The sequence below is a fragment of the Gadus morhua genome, chromosome 6, assembly GCF_902167405.1.
Source record: "Gadus morhua chromosome 6, gadMor3.0, whole genome shotgun sequence".
Taxonomy (NCBI): domain Eukaryota; kingdom Metazoa; phylum Chordata; class Actinopteri; order Gadiformes; family Gadidae; genus Gadus; species Gadus morhua.
Genome location: NC_044053.1, coordinates 19,736,901 through 19,753,103, shown reverse-complemented (window position 1 = coordinate 19,753,103; position 16,203 = coordinate 19,736,901). Strand labels below are relative to the sequence as shown.

Here is a 16,203-nt window from a genome sequence, read left to right as displayed (position 1 = left end):
CTAGCTCTTGCAACACTTGGACTTTCTTTGTATGTTGGGAAAGCTAATATCTGTCAGAGCTTATCTGTCACCTACCCCCGCCCCCGCCTGGTTGGTTTTGTTTTTATCTCTGTATATGTCGATCCTCATGTTCCAAAGTACCGGTCTCCTAAAAACGGCCATTATCATACGCTCCCCCATCTTTTGTCCGTAAATAAATTCATGTCCGTACGTAAAACACTAGCGACTCCTTCCGTACATTTACGGAAGCACGGATGCGAAAAACATACGTATGTGGAAACGAGGCGTAACTAAATAAAACAGTTATATATTTGGTCAATAGATGGCGCTTCTCTAAAAAGGCGATGTGTTTAAACGATGTGTGTGTGTTTATGCGTGTGCGCGCTTGTTTGCGCGCGCGTGTGTGCACATGTGCGTGCGTGTGCGTGTGTGTGTGGGGGGGGTGTTTGTGTTGGGTGGATTCAAGAGCACACGTGCGAATATTTCCGCGTGCGTGAGGGGGCGCTTTTGTTTTGGCTCTTTCCCTCCACGCGCATCTCGCGCGCCTTGATTAGCGGATGAGGGAGGGAGACGAGAGATACTTTGTGAACTATTAATATCCATATGTCCACCTATGTAGCTCTCCAACCGCACTATATTGATTTTCAAACGATGTATTCCCAGAACGTGCCCGTTTGCTAGGTCCGATGTGTTCACAGCGCAGACCTCAAAGGTGTGTTTTATACCGTAAAGGTGTGTTTTAGTGCAGTTATAAAACCAAAGTTTGCAGCTAACGTGCTACGCGCCCCGAGCTCGGCTAGGGGCGCATCGCTGCCCCGGAATCAGGACTCCGTTAAACCCGCCCTCCGGAGGGATCTCATTTCCCCAAACCTCCCATTTTCCTCTCTCCCTCTCTCTCTCTCTGTCTCTCTCCCTCCCTCCCTCTCTCTCTCTCGCGTGCGCGTCTGTCCCTCTTTCTCGTCCCTCTTTCCTCCCCTTTATTCCTCGGCTCTCCGCCGAGTCCCCACTAGAACCATGGATCTCGCGGCGAGGTGTGCGTTCCTGCTGGGCTGTCTTCGCCTGCTATCGGCGGTGGATCTTGAGGCGATAGAGCCGAGCTACTATGTGGAGCCGTCTGCCAGCTCAGAGGTGATCGACTACAAGGATCCCTGTAAAGCTGGTAAGCTCTTCCTTTGCAGCGGAATGTACCTCTCTTACTGTGGAGGTGAAGCCTGCCACGGATCCCTATTAGTTCGGAGCTGCTCAGTGGCCCTGGAGGCTCCAAGGATGACAGCCGGGATGGGTTTTAAGAAGCTTTAGGACGCACTCTGCGTTTTATTTCGCAAAGTGACACAATTGTTTGGATATTAAAAGGTATGATGACAAAAAAGTATAATGTTGTAGATGCAAATAGGAGAAAGCGTAATCAAAAAATTTGAGGAGTTTACATGCGATTGGCCTACTTTTTTGTTCTTTGTGATGTTAGAAGTCCGAAAAGTTTCAGCTTAATGTTTGACCAGATGTACCGTCAGGCCTGCGTCTCATAAAGAACAACAACAACAACCGCTCCAACGGAGACGTTTGGCGGCTGGTTGAACACATTACCGCGACTGTCTGGAAAAAACAACGAGATTCAGCTTTTTATTATGTGAGAAGGTTTTTTTCCAGTCTCAGTCTGCTGCCGTCCACCGGCAGGTCAGACAGCCACCCAGATTGCAGGAGGGGGAGCAGTGAAGTTGAGAAGAGATGATGTGTACAATTTACTCCATTGTTCTTATTTATTGTTCCGTATTCCGTGAAAATGCAGTTATACCCAAATATTTGAAGCTGGCTTTGCGTGAAGTGTAGGCTTACATATCAATTTGATTATGTTTGAAATTATTTTATCAATATAGCCTTAGGCTATGTTTATCTAGAATTGGCCAAAGCCTATCTCAGTTGTCATTGCAATCAGACGATCCCCTCGCTTCCAATGTGAACTCGATGTCTTGCCAAATCCCTTTGAAGGAATTCGACAGATTGTGTTTTCCATCTGGTGAGCGTATTCAGTTTTCCGAAGAACCGTTGGATTCAGGCTGACCTCTAATGGCCTCAAAGTCTTTACCGATCTGGCATCTACAAGTTTTATGATGGGCCGATTTATTACAAAGACACTTATTCTCCCAAACTCTCATCTGTCTCCTGGACATCCCCTCCCCTCTAGAGGGATGTCAGAGGAGTGAGTCACGCACCAGACTCCTTCATGGGCTGTAAGGGGTCTGACCGTTGAGGCCTCAAGTAAACACTGGGTTGTGCAGTTATGGTGGGCCAACGTATTGTGATGATGAGGCTGCTCTTTTTACAGGTGCTTCATGCTCTCCTTACTGGTGCTCCCTGCTCTCTCCTTATTGGTTGTATTCTGTGAAGAAGTGTTCACAAGAGGTGACTCTGTATGAATCACTGATCGTTAAAACACAAATTATTATGTTTTCTGCTCAAACATGTAGCAAATGGATGATTGACGCCAGAGGAACACAAGTCCTGTCGCAATTGTGTGTGTGTGTGTGTGTGTGTGTGTGTGTGTGTGTGTGTGTGTGTGTGTGTGTGTGTGTGTGTGTGTGTGTGTGTGTGTGTGTGTGTGTGTGTGTGTGTGTGTGTGTGTGTGTGTGTGTCCGCCCGCCCGCTAATGAACTCTGCACTTCCAATCAGTGTGTTGGCTATGAAAGCAGCTCTATAACAATTGTTTACATATTATTTTATATAAAACACACGTTTAGTTTATAGCTTCCTCCTGGTGTGTGTGTGTGTGTGTGTGTGTGTGGGGGGGGCTTGTCTCTCCACAAGAGTTCCTTTCCAACCCTCCCACACCTAACCACCCACCCATTTTCTTACCTTCTCCTACTCCGTGGCAAGATCCCTATGCTGACACAACACACAACTCACACCACAAAGACTGCTACAATGGAGAGAAAATACCTAGATTAATCATCCCCAGCAGCATCTTATTGAGTTAGGCTTTTTCTTTTCCTTTCGGTTTTTCAGTTCATTATTTCATTCATTGCTTTTTGGCTATGCCTTCCTCCCTCAAGGAAAGTTTTGTGTGGCAACTTGGTTCTGTCGAGTGAGCGTCAACTGGAAGCTCACCTCAGCTGAACGTTTGAGGGCTGCGTTTCAAAGGATTATCAGGCCGTTGTCATGTAGACATGTCAGTGCAGCGCGTGGACGCGGATTTGAGTTACAACCGTCTATTGATGGAGATGAAGTGTGCATTGTGCAGCAGTAACTTTGAAACTGTGTTGAAACGTAAGTCGTGGAAAAACCAATGAGTTTGCAGAACTCCAATCTTGGCAGTGTCCCAATAAAGTCATTTAACCCACAGAGTTTATTTTCCAGATAAAAAATGTATGAGATCCAGTCATGCTCATTGTCTGCTTTGTTAAATGCTCTGTTTTCCAGAGAACAAAATCGCTCTTGACATTGACATGAACTTCTGGAATTATTTATGTGGATGCTCGCTTCATGCCACAATCCGGCCTGCTGGTACCATCCATGGGCTCTAGATATGGAAGGGGGGAAAAACTACAACTAATGTCCATGTCGTTTTTATTTTGGCATTGAAGTGTGCAAGCTGTTTGTATTGGCATTGCTCTTAGCGAGGTAAAGAAGGTGCAGCTAGTAGGAAGAAACACACACACACACACACACACACACACACACTGTGGCACTCACTTCAGATTCTTTCTTATGCAAGCGGCTCCCTTTACCGAGCTGCTCTGACACTCAGCGAGACTGTGGGTCATTCACTGATTGCCAAGGGGAGAAGGCTGGTGGGAGGAGGGGTGCGGCGGGGTCAGCCAGGCCAGGCCAGCAGCAGCTCAGGTGGGCTAAGTGTTGACCATTCATGTGGGGGGCTGGAATTTACCAGACGTTTCTTTGCTCCCTTTCCAACATCCTCTCCCAAAAGCGTGGTAGTTGTGGCCAAAACAAGAACCTGCAGACAATGATTCTGGCTGAGAAAGTGGAGACTGCCGATTTCTGATGTTAATGGCTTTCAATCAACAGTGCACCAATATTTTTAGGATGAAAGAATCCTAATTTTTACAGATCTTTGCTAATGTGTTAGACCGACTGGTTTTGACGTTTATGAAGATTAATATGAACATGGCAAAATGGGAATCTACCATAGAACACACTGTGGCAATCTGGTTTGGTTTCTTTGGATTCATGCGACACATCCAAAAACTAAAATAGGTGGTGATCTTCGGAGAAAAACGATTTGTGAACGCGAGTTCTGTTGCACTTAATTCTCATTCAACCATATAAACAAACCATATTTTCCACAGTTTATATTCTAATGAGACGATAAAGAAGAGAAAAAGATTGGTGCCAAAGTATGTCATCATTCCATAATTGCGCCAGGTCAAAAAGATTCAGTGCACGGGGCACTTCTACTACTTCTGAACCTCTGAATGCCCTTTTTGTGCAGAACTCCAACACGGTGGGGCTTTGGGTTTGGTCTGAACACCCCTTTCTGAAAGCACAAAAACAAAACAAAACGACTGCAATTCAAGAGACGGATCAAGGCAATTGTTTTTCAGAGGTCTATCTGCCAAGTTCTCCCTTTTTGAAAACTGTGATGGGGCTAACGCTGAATGGGCCTTCAAGCGCCATTTAAATAGACTCATTCCTTTATCATGGAACCCAGCCTATAGGGCCCAGCCCACACTGTGTGTGTTTGACATCACAGCCCCCCCCGCAGATCCTCTCCCTGCAGGGGGCCAGTGATTAGCGGGCCAATCTATTGGCATGATCTCGGAGCATTAGCTGGAACAATATGTTTGTTTTCCGTGCTAAGTTATAACTAATCTTGCGCTGCTAGTCTTGGGACAGAGCCCACGAGTAAGACAAATGCTTTGGGGGAGACATTAACATAGCTCCACTGACGCCTAATTAGGCTCTAATAATGACCAGCTTACCAAGCACCTCTTTATTATTCACTCGTTTTCTTCTGGTCCATTTCGCCCTGACACATTACGGCTCACATTGAAAGGTGCAGTTTCTTTGTTTCTGTTTTTGTCTTCCAATCAACACTGAATAAATATGAATGCATTGAAGTCACCCACTGAGGGACATTCTTAGCTCCAGCAGGTTTTTATTTCTAAGAGTGTTAGAAACATCCTCTTCATGGCCTCTCGTATCTAAACTTGGCTGGAGCAGAACATATGTCTTAGATGCTTAGATGAACAGAGTTAACGCTCAAGAAGTCAACCAAGAGATTTCCATCGTGGGCAGGCTATGGTGGCGTTTCCAGGAGGTTTAGCTGTGATCAGTGGCAGAGATGTGTTTGAAGCCACAACCGCTAATGGCCTTGATTGAGTGTGAAATGTTAGGGTTCCTTGCTGTGTGACCTTTCCCTCCACTGGCGCCTTGGCGTTGTCAATAAGAGCGGGTCCCCGGTGTGGCGGCGGCCGTCTTGATCTTTAGCCGGGCGGCTGCTGATGAGTGCAGGCTTTTATTGGATAATAATCCAGTGTCTGGGGGCTTTAGCTGCGAGCTGCGGCGGAATCCTTCTTTTAATTATGCCTTTAGAAACGGGGCAGATAAGCTGACGTCCCTCCCACCTTGGGCTCGGATTGCACTGATAGAAAATGTCCACAGTGAAGGTAAGCATTTGCAGGAGCATAACAGCTGTTGTTGTTTTTACACAGAATGAGGAGAAGCGCTGCTGAATAACAAGGAAACCGGTCCGCTTTCTGCAAGAGTCCCACTTTCAGAGACAACCGTGACTTTGTTCTAAATTCCCTCTGTATCATTTGTTTGTTATATTTCCCTTTTTTTCATTTGAGCAATCTAATGGTATTTTAGTTGAAACAGGTTTCTCTGAATCAACCCCCTTTTTACAATGCGACACTTATCCCGTCATCAAACGATCATCACCTTAACGCAATACACTATAGGCACCCATTGAAATTCAAATGCAGCGTTTGTTACCAAACACTGAAAGGTGTCGCCACCGCATTGAGATGCATTCCAGACTCCCGCGTTGACACAGTGTGTTGCACGGGGGGAAGAGAGCGTCTTACTCCTCCACGCACACTATCAGGACCAGGGGCTGGGAGGCCACAGCTGGACCTCTAAATATAGGCTGCAGTGCTGCCTTCTGTGTAATCTCAGGCCTGATGTTTGTGCAGGGCTTCAGTGGCAGATGCCCCGGTGTGCTACTTACAGAGGGGAGACTTAGGGAGGAGGAGGAACAAAGCCAAGGGTTTGTTCTTGCAGGGTGGATGCGGCAGAGGACAGGGCATTACTTGAGTCAATGGACTTTAATTTAATGGAGATCTCAAGTGTAATCTGACTGGATGGGATGATCATTGGTTAAGGGAGGGCGGACGGGGGACAGGGAACGGGGGGGGGGGCGTGGCTAGTCTCTGATCCAAAGGATTATAATGGTTGAGAGACTGTCCAAAGAAATGGGGTCCATCCCAGTAATGGGGGGGGTTGGGGGTCCCAGATTGTGACCCCAAAGTGTTGCGTTTCAGGCTAGGGGTGTAGTCTGATGGTGTACTCTGGTGGTGTAGTTTGGGGGTGTAGGCGGGTGGTGTAGTCTGGTCTGGTAGTGTAGACGGGTGGTGTAGTGTGGTGGTCTAGTCTGGTGACGGATGGTGTAGACTGGGGAAGTTGTCTGATGGATGGTGTAGTCTGATGGTGTAATCTGATCTGGTGGTGTAGTCTGATGTCTGATGGTGTAGTCTGGTGGGACGGTGCTCTGGAGCAGGGTTTTGCTTCACACAGCCTGTTATTTAGTTTGCGTTGGCTTGCGTCCAGAGGTCCATGGTATGTAGCGCACCGTACCGCTCAGCGGGGATGATAATAATGATCCGTTTTAGTTTCTTCATATTAAACATTCCACAGCTGCAGTGTTTTAATTTAGCTGATTAATTCTGCTCGGATCGTACTGTACTGGCTTATGATCTTTGATCCACCAGCTGGGCTCAGATCTGCTGTATTTTACTAATTCTTCTCACGTTCCCCTCTGTGCTCCGTGTGTACTGTACTTAATTTTATCACTACAACTCTGCTTTCTGGATGAGTGGATCACCTCTCACCTCCGCCCACTCCTGCACCTCGGCGGGCCCAATGCTGTGTACACAAAAGGTTCCCAAAACTCTGTGTCTGTGAATAATTAAAGCCCGAAGACAAGGGGATTAATTCCTAATCCTTTCCCCGTAAACCTGCGCCGGCAGCAGCAGCAGCAGTGTGGTCTCCACGGCGACCAGCGGGCCCCCGGTGAGAGACGCTAGACCCACCGGGTTCAGGCATTCGCTCACTTCAAATCCTCACCACCATCGCGTTGTCGGGGAACAATGACGCTGCGGATTAACAAGCCCTCTCCAGCACACTTGGTGGGACGGGGGTGGCGGTGGAGGTGGAGGAGACCGCCATGTTGGTTTTTGGCCTGGGTCTGAGCCAAATCATGGAGGATGCCATGCGGTAATAATGGGTTAGCTTTAATAGTCTCAACCCTTTCCAGCAGCGGAGGGTTTATGACTTGATGAGGGGAGCAGAGCTCTGTGGTTTATGATAAGAAAGTTACATTTTGCAACGTCTCTGGTCGCCACCTATACACGGGCAGTTATTGGGATCCATGAAGATGGTGAGCTGAGGATAAACAATAACAACAACGAGGCCCATCCGCTGCTTATCGATGAAGAGATCTGGCTCTGTGATGATTAGGGAGGTTTTCTTCCTGCGGTAATTTTTTAGTTGAGGAGTTGTTGTGATTCGTCGTTCATGCATTATCCTGGTTTGGTGGGAGTGAATTAGTGGGTTTCTTTCAGGAGTGCAAATGAAAGGATCCTTGACCTCTGTGGAATTTGTAACCCGTCGTCGGTGCATGTCTGATCTTGCAGGCGGTGATCTACACCTCTTCTTATTGCTATCGTTAGCTAATAAATCCACGCCGCCATTCTTCAAGGAGAGCCCTGCAGGAGGCGGGGGGCGGGGGGGGGGGCAGGGGGGGGGCTGGTCCACTGATTCAGATGATGTCCTACGTGAGGAAACATGCCGTAACATTCAAGCTATCAAGTGATTAAGATCTGATTTAGCTTGAGATTGCTTTCTTTATATTTATCCTCGATCAAGTAAAAACTCCTGCCTTTCCCGGATTTACACTACACGATCCGCCCAATCGGGCCCGGGTGCAGACCTTAAAACAAACAGAGCCCTGACCCTGGGCCGGGTAAACCCTTCCTTCCAGTGGTGAGACTGCCTTTCCCGAGGGCTTCATCACTGGGAAGCCTTGTGCCTTCCAGCATGACACCCCCTGAGGGTGGGAGGCCTTCATCTCCTGTTGACCCCTCTCTCTGTTTACACCACCCACCCATCAAAACGCACCCCACCCTACCCACTCCTGCATATAAAGCCGCAATAAATTCGGGAAGCTTGTTGGTGTTAAAGGCTTGTAAAACAGAGCGCCTTGTCTCTCCAGAGAGGAATCTCAGCCACCACAGGACCGGGGCATTTATCGAGGAATCCCATAAAGCACATTCCTCATGAAGCCTTATTTGCTTATTTCTCTTTTCTTTGCCTTATTAAAAAGCTGTTAGTTGTTTAGCATGCCTTGTATGCACTTTTGAGACGGCGTGCCTCCATCTGAAAGACCTAATGGCCCCATTACTGCACGAACATATGGATTTATTTTAGTGGATTGACATTTTTTATGTAATATATCCTTTAATTCAATATAGCTTACCCCAATCCCAATTTGTGGACTCTCTTTAGGTGTGTGTGTGTGTGTGTGTGTGTGTGTGTGTGTGTGTGTGTGTGTGTGTGTGTGTGTGTGTGTGTGTGTGTGTGTGTGTGTGTGTGTGTGTGTGTGTGTGTGTGTGTGTGTGTGTGTGTGTGTACAAACTTCAGGGCCCCTAACAAGTGCTTTGAACAGCGTTTAGGATAGCCCTCTCATCCTGGGAGAAAGGAACGGCCTGCAGGCCAGTAGACGCCGTGCAGCTGGCTGCAGGCCGGCCGCGCCGCCTCCATTTAGCTGACGCGTGCTGCCTCCCTCTCTCCTCCAGTGGCCTTCTGGGGGGACATCGCCCTGGACGAGGAGGACATGCGGATGTTCAAGGTGGACCGCATCATAGACGTGGCCCAGAGAACCGTCCAGACCTTCAACAACACAGGTAACCAGCCTCTGGGTTTCAAAACACCACAACAATAAACAAAACTCTTCGGGGGGGAAAAACGAAGCATTTTGAAGACTAAACAGTCAAGGCGACAATAACAAATCAATTGTCCTCTTTTGGTGGTGGGACAGGGCTAGCATCGGTTATCACATAAATAAAGGACTGGAGATAAACAAGGACGTAAGCTAGATATCGATGTATGTTTTGAATACTTGGAAGCCATTGCCGGGGAATCTTCACTGTTTTCCAGTAAGATATGACTCAGGGAGGGGGAGTTGTTTGCGGTACACTTGTCAGAGGCAGATTAATATCACAACCACATTGACTATGTTTGTATAGTGAATGCTCCTGGATGGTTATCTAGCATGCCATGTTTAATCATCTCAACCCTAATAAGTAACAGTATGTTTCACTTTTGGTTGAAGGAGTTCTTCTCATTCAACGAAGATAAGAGAATGAACGCGTACGCTTCATACTTTAGCCAGTGTCATGTCACTGATGGGCCACTAATTCCATCAAAAAATTAAATCCCTCACTAAGAATGCCAATAAATGAAGGCTGAAGGATTGGAGCAGAGGGAGAACAGAGTCTTCATTGCTGGCAACAGCTGGCAAATAACTTTGAGCTGATCAGGACTTGAATGTCATTGTGTGTGTGTGTGTGTGTGTGTGTGTGTGTGTGTGTGTGTGTGTGTGTGTGTGTGTGTGTGTGTGTCATCTGATTCACAGTTGTGAAAGGGGGGGGGAGGGGGGGGGCGGTAAAAAAATGGAACATACGTGCTGACAAACTTTGTTAGTTCTGACATCCTCTCAGCATCTTAATTGAACATGAACACGTTCTCCTGTCTGCTGTGGATTCCAGACTCTCTGACTAACCGGAACAGACAAGGGGCTCACCGGTCGAAGCGGGCGGCCACGTCCCGCCCGGAGCGGGTGTGGCCGGAGGGCGTCATCCCCTACGTCATCAGTGGAAACTTCAGTGGTGAGCAGTGCTCTGCACGCCGCAACACACTTACTGAGCAACGGCAGAGTCACACACACTCAGAGTAACACAATCGTGTGGAGCAATGATACAACATGTTTATCCAATGAGCAGTCAGTCCAACATTGGTAATTGGCAATTTGGTGGTCCTTCTGTGTGTGTCTGTGTCTGTGTGTTGTTGACCCGCGGTGGTGTGTGTCGTCCCTTCCAGGCAGCCAGCGGGCCATCTTCCGCCAGGCGATGCGCCACTGGGAGAAGCACACCTGCGTGACCTTCATCGAGCGGACGCAGGAGGAGAGCTACATCGTGTTCACCTACCGGCCATGCGGGTGAGTGACCACCAGACCTCATTGTGTTGATCCCCCACCTTAACCGCCCCCCCCCCCCCCCCCCCCCCCCCCCCCTCTCCCACCTCTCACTCACCTCGTGCTGATCAACCACCTTAACAGCTTCCCCTTTCCGGCCCTGCTGGACATCACCCCCCCCCCCCCCTTCCCCAACTCCCCCACCCTCCCTGACCCCCCTCCCCATGCCCTGCTAGACATCAGCCCCCCCCCCCCCCCCACCTCAAGCACCTCGTGCTGATCAACCACCTGAACAGCCTCCCCCCCCCCCCCCCCCCCCCCCCCCCCCCCTTACGGCCCGCTTGGACATCAACCCCTCCCCCACCCCATCTCCCACCAAGTGCCTGGCAGCCTTATCCGCTACTTTGTGTCCGCGAGGCGGTCCGTGTGTCCGTGGTTGTTCCGGGACCCCCTGCCGGGCGCAGAGACTGAAGCCCATTCATGGGCAGAGCGTGCTTCCTGCTCCGCCGTGGCAGCGTGTCTCAGGCAAACAGTTTGTGTAATACTTAGTGGAACATAATGGCACCCAGAGGAGTGCACACTAAGCCTTTCCACAGGGTGCACCTCAGCAATAGTTTTCTGCTTGACAAGTCGGTCCACTAATTAGACGACGCCTTTCTGGGCCTCGTGGGGCCTGACGGCCCCCCCTGGAGAAAGGCGCTGGTCTTTCATGGTTCTTGTTGCTAAGCGACTATTGTGAGTTTTAAATTCCAAAATCCCTTTTCAGTGAGGTGAAATATTCCTCACTTCCTCTGCCCCGCAGCAGGAGTGCTGTGCGCGCGATGATTGATATCATGGTTGGGAGAACACGACAAAATAAGCTGAAAAGCTTTTGGCTAAATCGGTACTTTTTGTTATCCATAGTTATATACAGTTGATACACATAGTTTTATTTTATCACAAACTATGCCCCAGCAAGCAGCGTATGCAGCGCATAAACGTTTTTCCAGACATGTTATTCCCATTGACAAATCCAGATGTACTGTATTCTTTGAATACCTAAGAAAAAACCATGAACTTAAATCTTGATAGCATGACCCATGTACAACCGGCAAGCGGATGCAACTTTACTCCAACCAAATTAGTCGGCGGCCATATTTAGCTCCGGTTACGGGCCTGGGGAGGAACAGGGATGACATTCTCCGTACGGGCAGCAGCGGTTGGCGGTGGGATGGCTGGCTGGCTGGCCTGCGTGTTCAGCAGTAGCCCCGTCTGTCCTGTGCAAAGTTCAAGGCGTGTCTCCGGAGAGGCTGGCTGGGCCCACCGTAATTTGTGTGTGTGTGTGTGTGTGTGCGTGTGCGCTAAACCTTTCATGTCCGCCAGAGTCAAGGCCAGTCAGCCTCCACCGCTGCGCTCTGTTGCATCTGGGCTGGCACACACGTGAATGAGTCTCTCTCCTGTACGTCTGGCTGGAGAGGCTGTCACTGCTGAAACACTACAGAGGCTGTCAGGGGCGAGCAACCGTTTCCATAACGATCCCCCTTAACGTGAACCTGGAGTTTGTTTTAGGAATTATATCAAATTGGCAAGCTTGGAATTCCCATGTCTGTCCGCCCCGTTCCCAATTCCAATGTTTGTCATTCCTGTGTGGATTTCCCTCTTGCTTACTATTCCACTGTTCGGCTCGGTGTTGGAAAACAAACTGTGTGTGTGTGTGTTTGTTTAGATGCTGCTCCTATGTGGGCCGCAGGGGTGGGGGACCCCAGGCCATTTCTATTGGCAAAAACTGTGACAAGTTCGGTATCGTGGTGCACGAGTTGGGCCATGTGATCGGCTTCTGGCACGAGCACACCAGACCGGACCGGGACGAACACGTCAGCATCATCAGGGACAACATTCAGCCAGGTAAGACCCGTGTCCTGGCTACCTACCTACCTACCTACCTACCTACCTACCTACCTACCTACTTAGCTCCCTACCTACCTACCTACCTACCTACCTACCTACCTACCTACCTACCTACCTACCTACTTGGCTCCCTACCTACCTACCTACCTACCTACCTACCTACCTACCTACCTACCTACCTACCTACCTACCCACTTACCTAGTTCCCTACCTACCTAGGTCCCTACCTACCTAGCTCCCTACCTACCTAGGTCCCTACCTACCTACCTAGTTCCCAACCTACCTACCTAGCTCCCTACCTACCTAGCTACCTGCCTATAAGACAAAGACACAGGACTAAGCTAACAAATATATATGTGTAGCATGTACCACTAACCCGTTTTTCATAGATAGATAGATGGATGGATAGATGGATATAAATAAATTAAAAACGGGTTAGTGGTACATGCTACACATGTATATTTATTTTTAATTAATACAATTAATCTCATGCATGTTGCTATATGTTCAACACCCTTAGCCTAACACAGCTATTTCGTCGTCCGTAGCTTACATTCATAGTTCCATATGCTTCCCCTTGCGCGCTGCAGGACAAGAGTACAACTTCCTGAAGATGGAGCCAGGCGAGGTGGACTCGCTGGGTGAGGTGTACGACTTCGACAGCATCATGCACTACGCAAGGAACACCTTCTCCAGGTAAAGCAGTGCAAGGCACTTCTCCCACAGCCGTGGTTTGTCTTCCTCTGCTCCTGCCCGGTCCCTTTAGCCTGGTGTGGACCGTCCGTTACTTTCCCCTCAGCCCAGGTTTGTCCTCTTTCTAGGCTCGGACCCATTGTTTCATCAGGCCTTTCTATTTCCATAACCAAGCCAGGTGTCGTAGGCTTTGTCGTTGAGTAGTATCTCGCCTGAGTTGTAAATCACAGCGTCGGTGACCTCCATTGCTTTCATGGTTTGTGCCAGCGCCTCGGGCTACAGGAATATCTTCGCATCTGGCACGGTTTCTGTTGTCATCGATGGCATTTAGAGGTGCACCGCAATTTATTTGGCTCATCTAAACACAGCAAGCTTCTGGATCGGTCTGACACCAATGGCTTGAAGATGTTTTATTTTAGAAAAAGATGCCTTGGATCTGGTGTCTGTTAGTGTTTTGTTCTCTCTATCCTTCGTTTCTCTCATTTATTTTGGTTACGGTTCTCTTAACTTCTTGAAAGAAACGAGAATAACGCTAGAATGCTTTTGGAGGTATGACAGCAGCTCACGATACGTGTCTGATATCTTGGACGGGATTTTATTGCTGCTCCCTCGAGCAGAATCACAGAAAAGCTGAACCTGATGCCCTAGGGGGCTTGAAGAAGGAAATATGAAGCTCCCCTATTCCTTTTTAGAATTTTTGGATTCTAAATTCAGGGACCTTTTGTAAAAAGCATCGCATTTCTGTTAATTTAGCATCTTGGCTGAGGTGTTTATGTTCTTGTGCTGACTCTGCACTAGATTACATCTCCTCTGCATCAACATTCTCCTCAGAGGGTTTCCATGAAAACATCATAGTTCTCCCTTTTCTTTATTTTGGCTTTTTTCTCTTTCTGATGGATGTTTTTCAACCTTTGTTACTTGGTTTAAACATTACACATCAAATTATTACCTATTCATAGTTTTTTAAATATTGATAACAAATCCCTTCTAATAGTAGTTACTGTGGCTTCAAGGCAAAACGAATGATGATGAAAGGCTCCAACGATGAACGAGGCAGAATGAAGAAACACAAAATGATCTTGTCTATCAATGACTGAGGATATTGTACTCGCGTGAAAGAGGTGTGTGTTGTTGGGCCAAGCTGCAGCCAGAGGGGCCGTGTTGAAACACTTTAAAAAGTGTGAACGCCCTAAAACACGCTTGGCTCCACCAGCAGCTTGTCCCTATTAGGACCCCCTCAGTCCCGCTGTTCCTGAACTGTAGCATCAGCAGCGGCAGCATTAGCGTCACGCTAACCTAGCGCCGTGGTCCCTGCGGTCTGGCTCCCCCAGCAGCGGGGGCTTTCGCCCGATCCCCCATAGGCCTCCACTCTCCGCCGTTCTCTTAGCGTGCTGGAGCTCCTTGTAAACCTGGAGGCCTCCTGCGGTGAGCGGCCTCGTTACGAGCCTGTGGACCCGCGCAGAACCGCTTTGATTCTCGGGACTCCTTTTCAAGACGTGTTAAAACTATTTTTTGTATTTCTTTTTTCTCTAATACTTTTTCTGCAAGCTCTTATAATTCTGCTGGGGCTTTAATATCCCGATCTTTCAGAACATCTCATCTGGCGACAAGGACAAAGTAGGTTAGCCATTAATTAGCTTGGCATCAAGATGACATGAAAGATATCATGTTGTTTCCCCTCACATTTGACTTCAAAGCTCTTTCCCTTCTTTAACCTTTACAGCCTGCACAACAACACAGACAAATGTGGTTCAGAGTTTGTTCTTTAGACTTTGTTCAGTCTGTCAATAACTTTTTTGTGGCCAGACAGAACCCAGTCCATTGATTCCTCGTGCCTTTTGCTTTTTGTGTACAGAAAAATAAATCCCAAGGCAATGATTTGCAATATCTACCAGGCACAGATTCTTGTGAATTGCTGAAGTGGTTGTCATGCCAAATTAAAGTTGATGTCCTCCTTAAAAGAAAAAAAGACAAGTCTGTGAGAAAATAACGAGAACGAAAACACGCCTTGGTGTTCCAGATGACCTGCTTTCATCATCGAATGCATCCTTGACATCTCTGTGCCAGGCTGAAGACCTGGGCCGTGTGCACCAACATGACGGATCTGAGGGCCTGTCACTCCCTTCTTTACAAGTTCTCTTCTCGCGCACATTAGAAGTGTCTGCCTACAGCTGGTTCGAGGCAGAGCGAGCATGGAGCTCTTGCAGGGAGTTCACTCTCATTGTAATTGCATTAAGCGTCCAGATCACAGCAGCCTGGCTCCATAACTTCGCCAGGAGGTCTACCATAAAGTAGAGAGGTATTGGCACAAAGGATGTCAAAGAAGGAGTCGTCTTACTGACAACAATGTGTTCTGAAGGTTGGTTCGAGGGAGGCCTCCACTGTAAAGCATTTTCTCCTCCAAACAATGCTAATGCAGCCCTTCTGGCCCCACGGCTCATCTCCCTTCCCCCGGTAAACCTTTGTGACAGACCCTCTGAAGTAGGCTATAGTGTAATGTTCTAAGTGGCAGTAAACTTGGAGCTTAATGGTTCCTATATCATGCTCATATGAGAAACAGCTGTGCACTCTTCCTTTGGATTTTCATGCACTATGTTGGCCCTCAACTTTGTATTCCCTCGTCTCTCGCTCTCTGTCTCTCGCCCTCATGCTCGCTCTCTCCTGCTCTCTCTTTCCTGTTCTCGCTTACTCTCTCAACTTATGGGCCGCTCACCCGCCTTGCGCTCGTGGAAGCCCGATTATGGGAACCGGAGGGAGGAAGAAAAGAAAGATATTGGAGAGGGAAAGAGAAGCATCTTTGTGTTGGAGGCGCCTGTGTTTGGGAAAAGGCCAACGGGCCGAGATGCCTGTCTGGCCCTGCGCATCCACATCGCCCGCCAAGAATGTGCCTCACGCAGGATGGAAGTGAATTATGAAATTCCTTATTATTCACCTTTTTGCTGCGGAGTACAGAGGAGCCTGGGCAGCACTAGGTGTCAGATGTAGGTGAGCTGCACTCCACGAACAGTGGTGTTTCTAGTTGTTTATCTACCCTGTGACATTCAGTATAGATCCATAGCTGGGCCAAAACTGACTGTTTTTACATGACAGTTGACTGTCCTTTAGCCTCATAGCTTTGCATGCCATGGAAGGCCCAGTAGTTTATAGTGGGTTATCTATTGCTTGCTGTTACCATCTGACTTGCAGGAATTTAGCTT

The 16,203-nt window shown here is 48.3% G+C and overlaps 1 protein-coding gene across 1 annotated transcript in view; it reads left to right on the top strand.

Moving 5' to 3' along the window:
- The first annotated feature begins 869 nt into the window (after positions 1–869).
- Positions 870–16,203, top strand: part of bmp1a (bone morphogenetic protein 1a) — a 31,931-nt gene continuing 16,597 nt past the window's right edge. The window contains exons 1-6 of the mRNA XM_030357710.1: positions 870–1,159; positions 9,030–9,137; positions 10,002–10,121; positions 10,333–10,450; positions 12,132–12,310; positions 12,904–13,009. Coding sequence (XP_030213570.1) covers positions 1,015–1,159; positions 9,030–9,137; positions 10,002–10,121; positions 10,333–10,450; positions 12,132–12,310; positions 12,904–13,009 — 776 coding nt within the window. The 5' untranslated portion in view covers positions 870–1,014. The remainder of the gene's footprint in view (positions 1,160–9,029; positions 9,138–10,001; positions 10,122–10,332; positions 10,451–12,131; positions 12,311–12,903; positions 13,010–16,203) is intronic.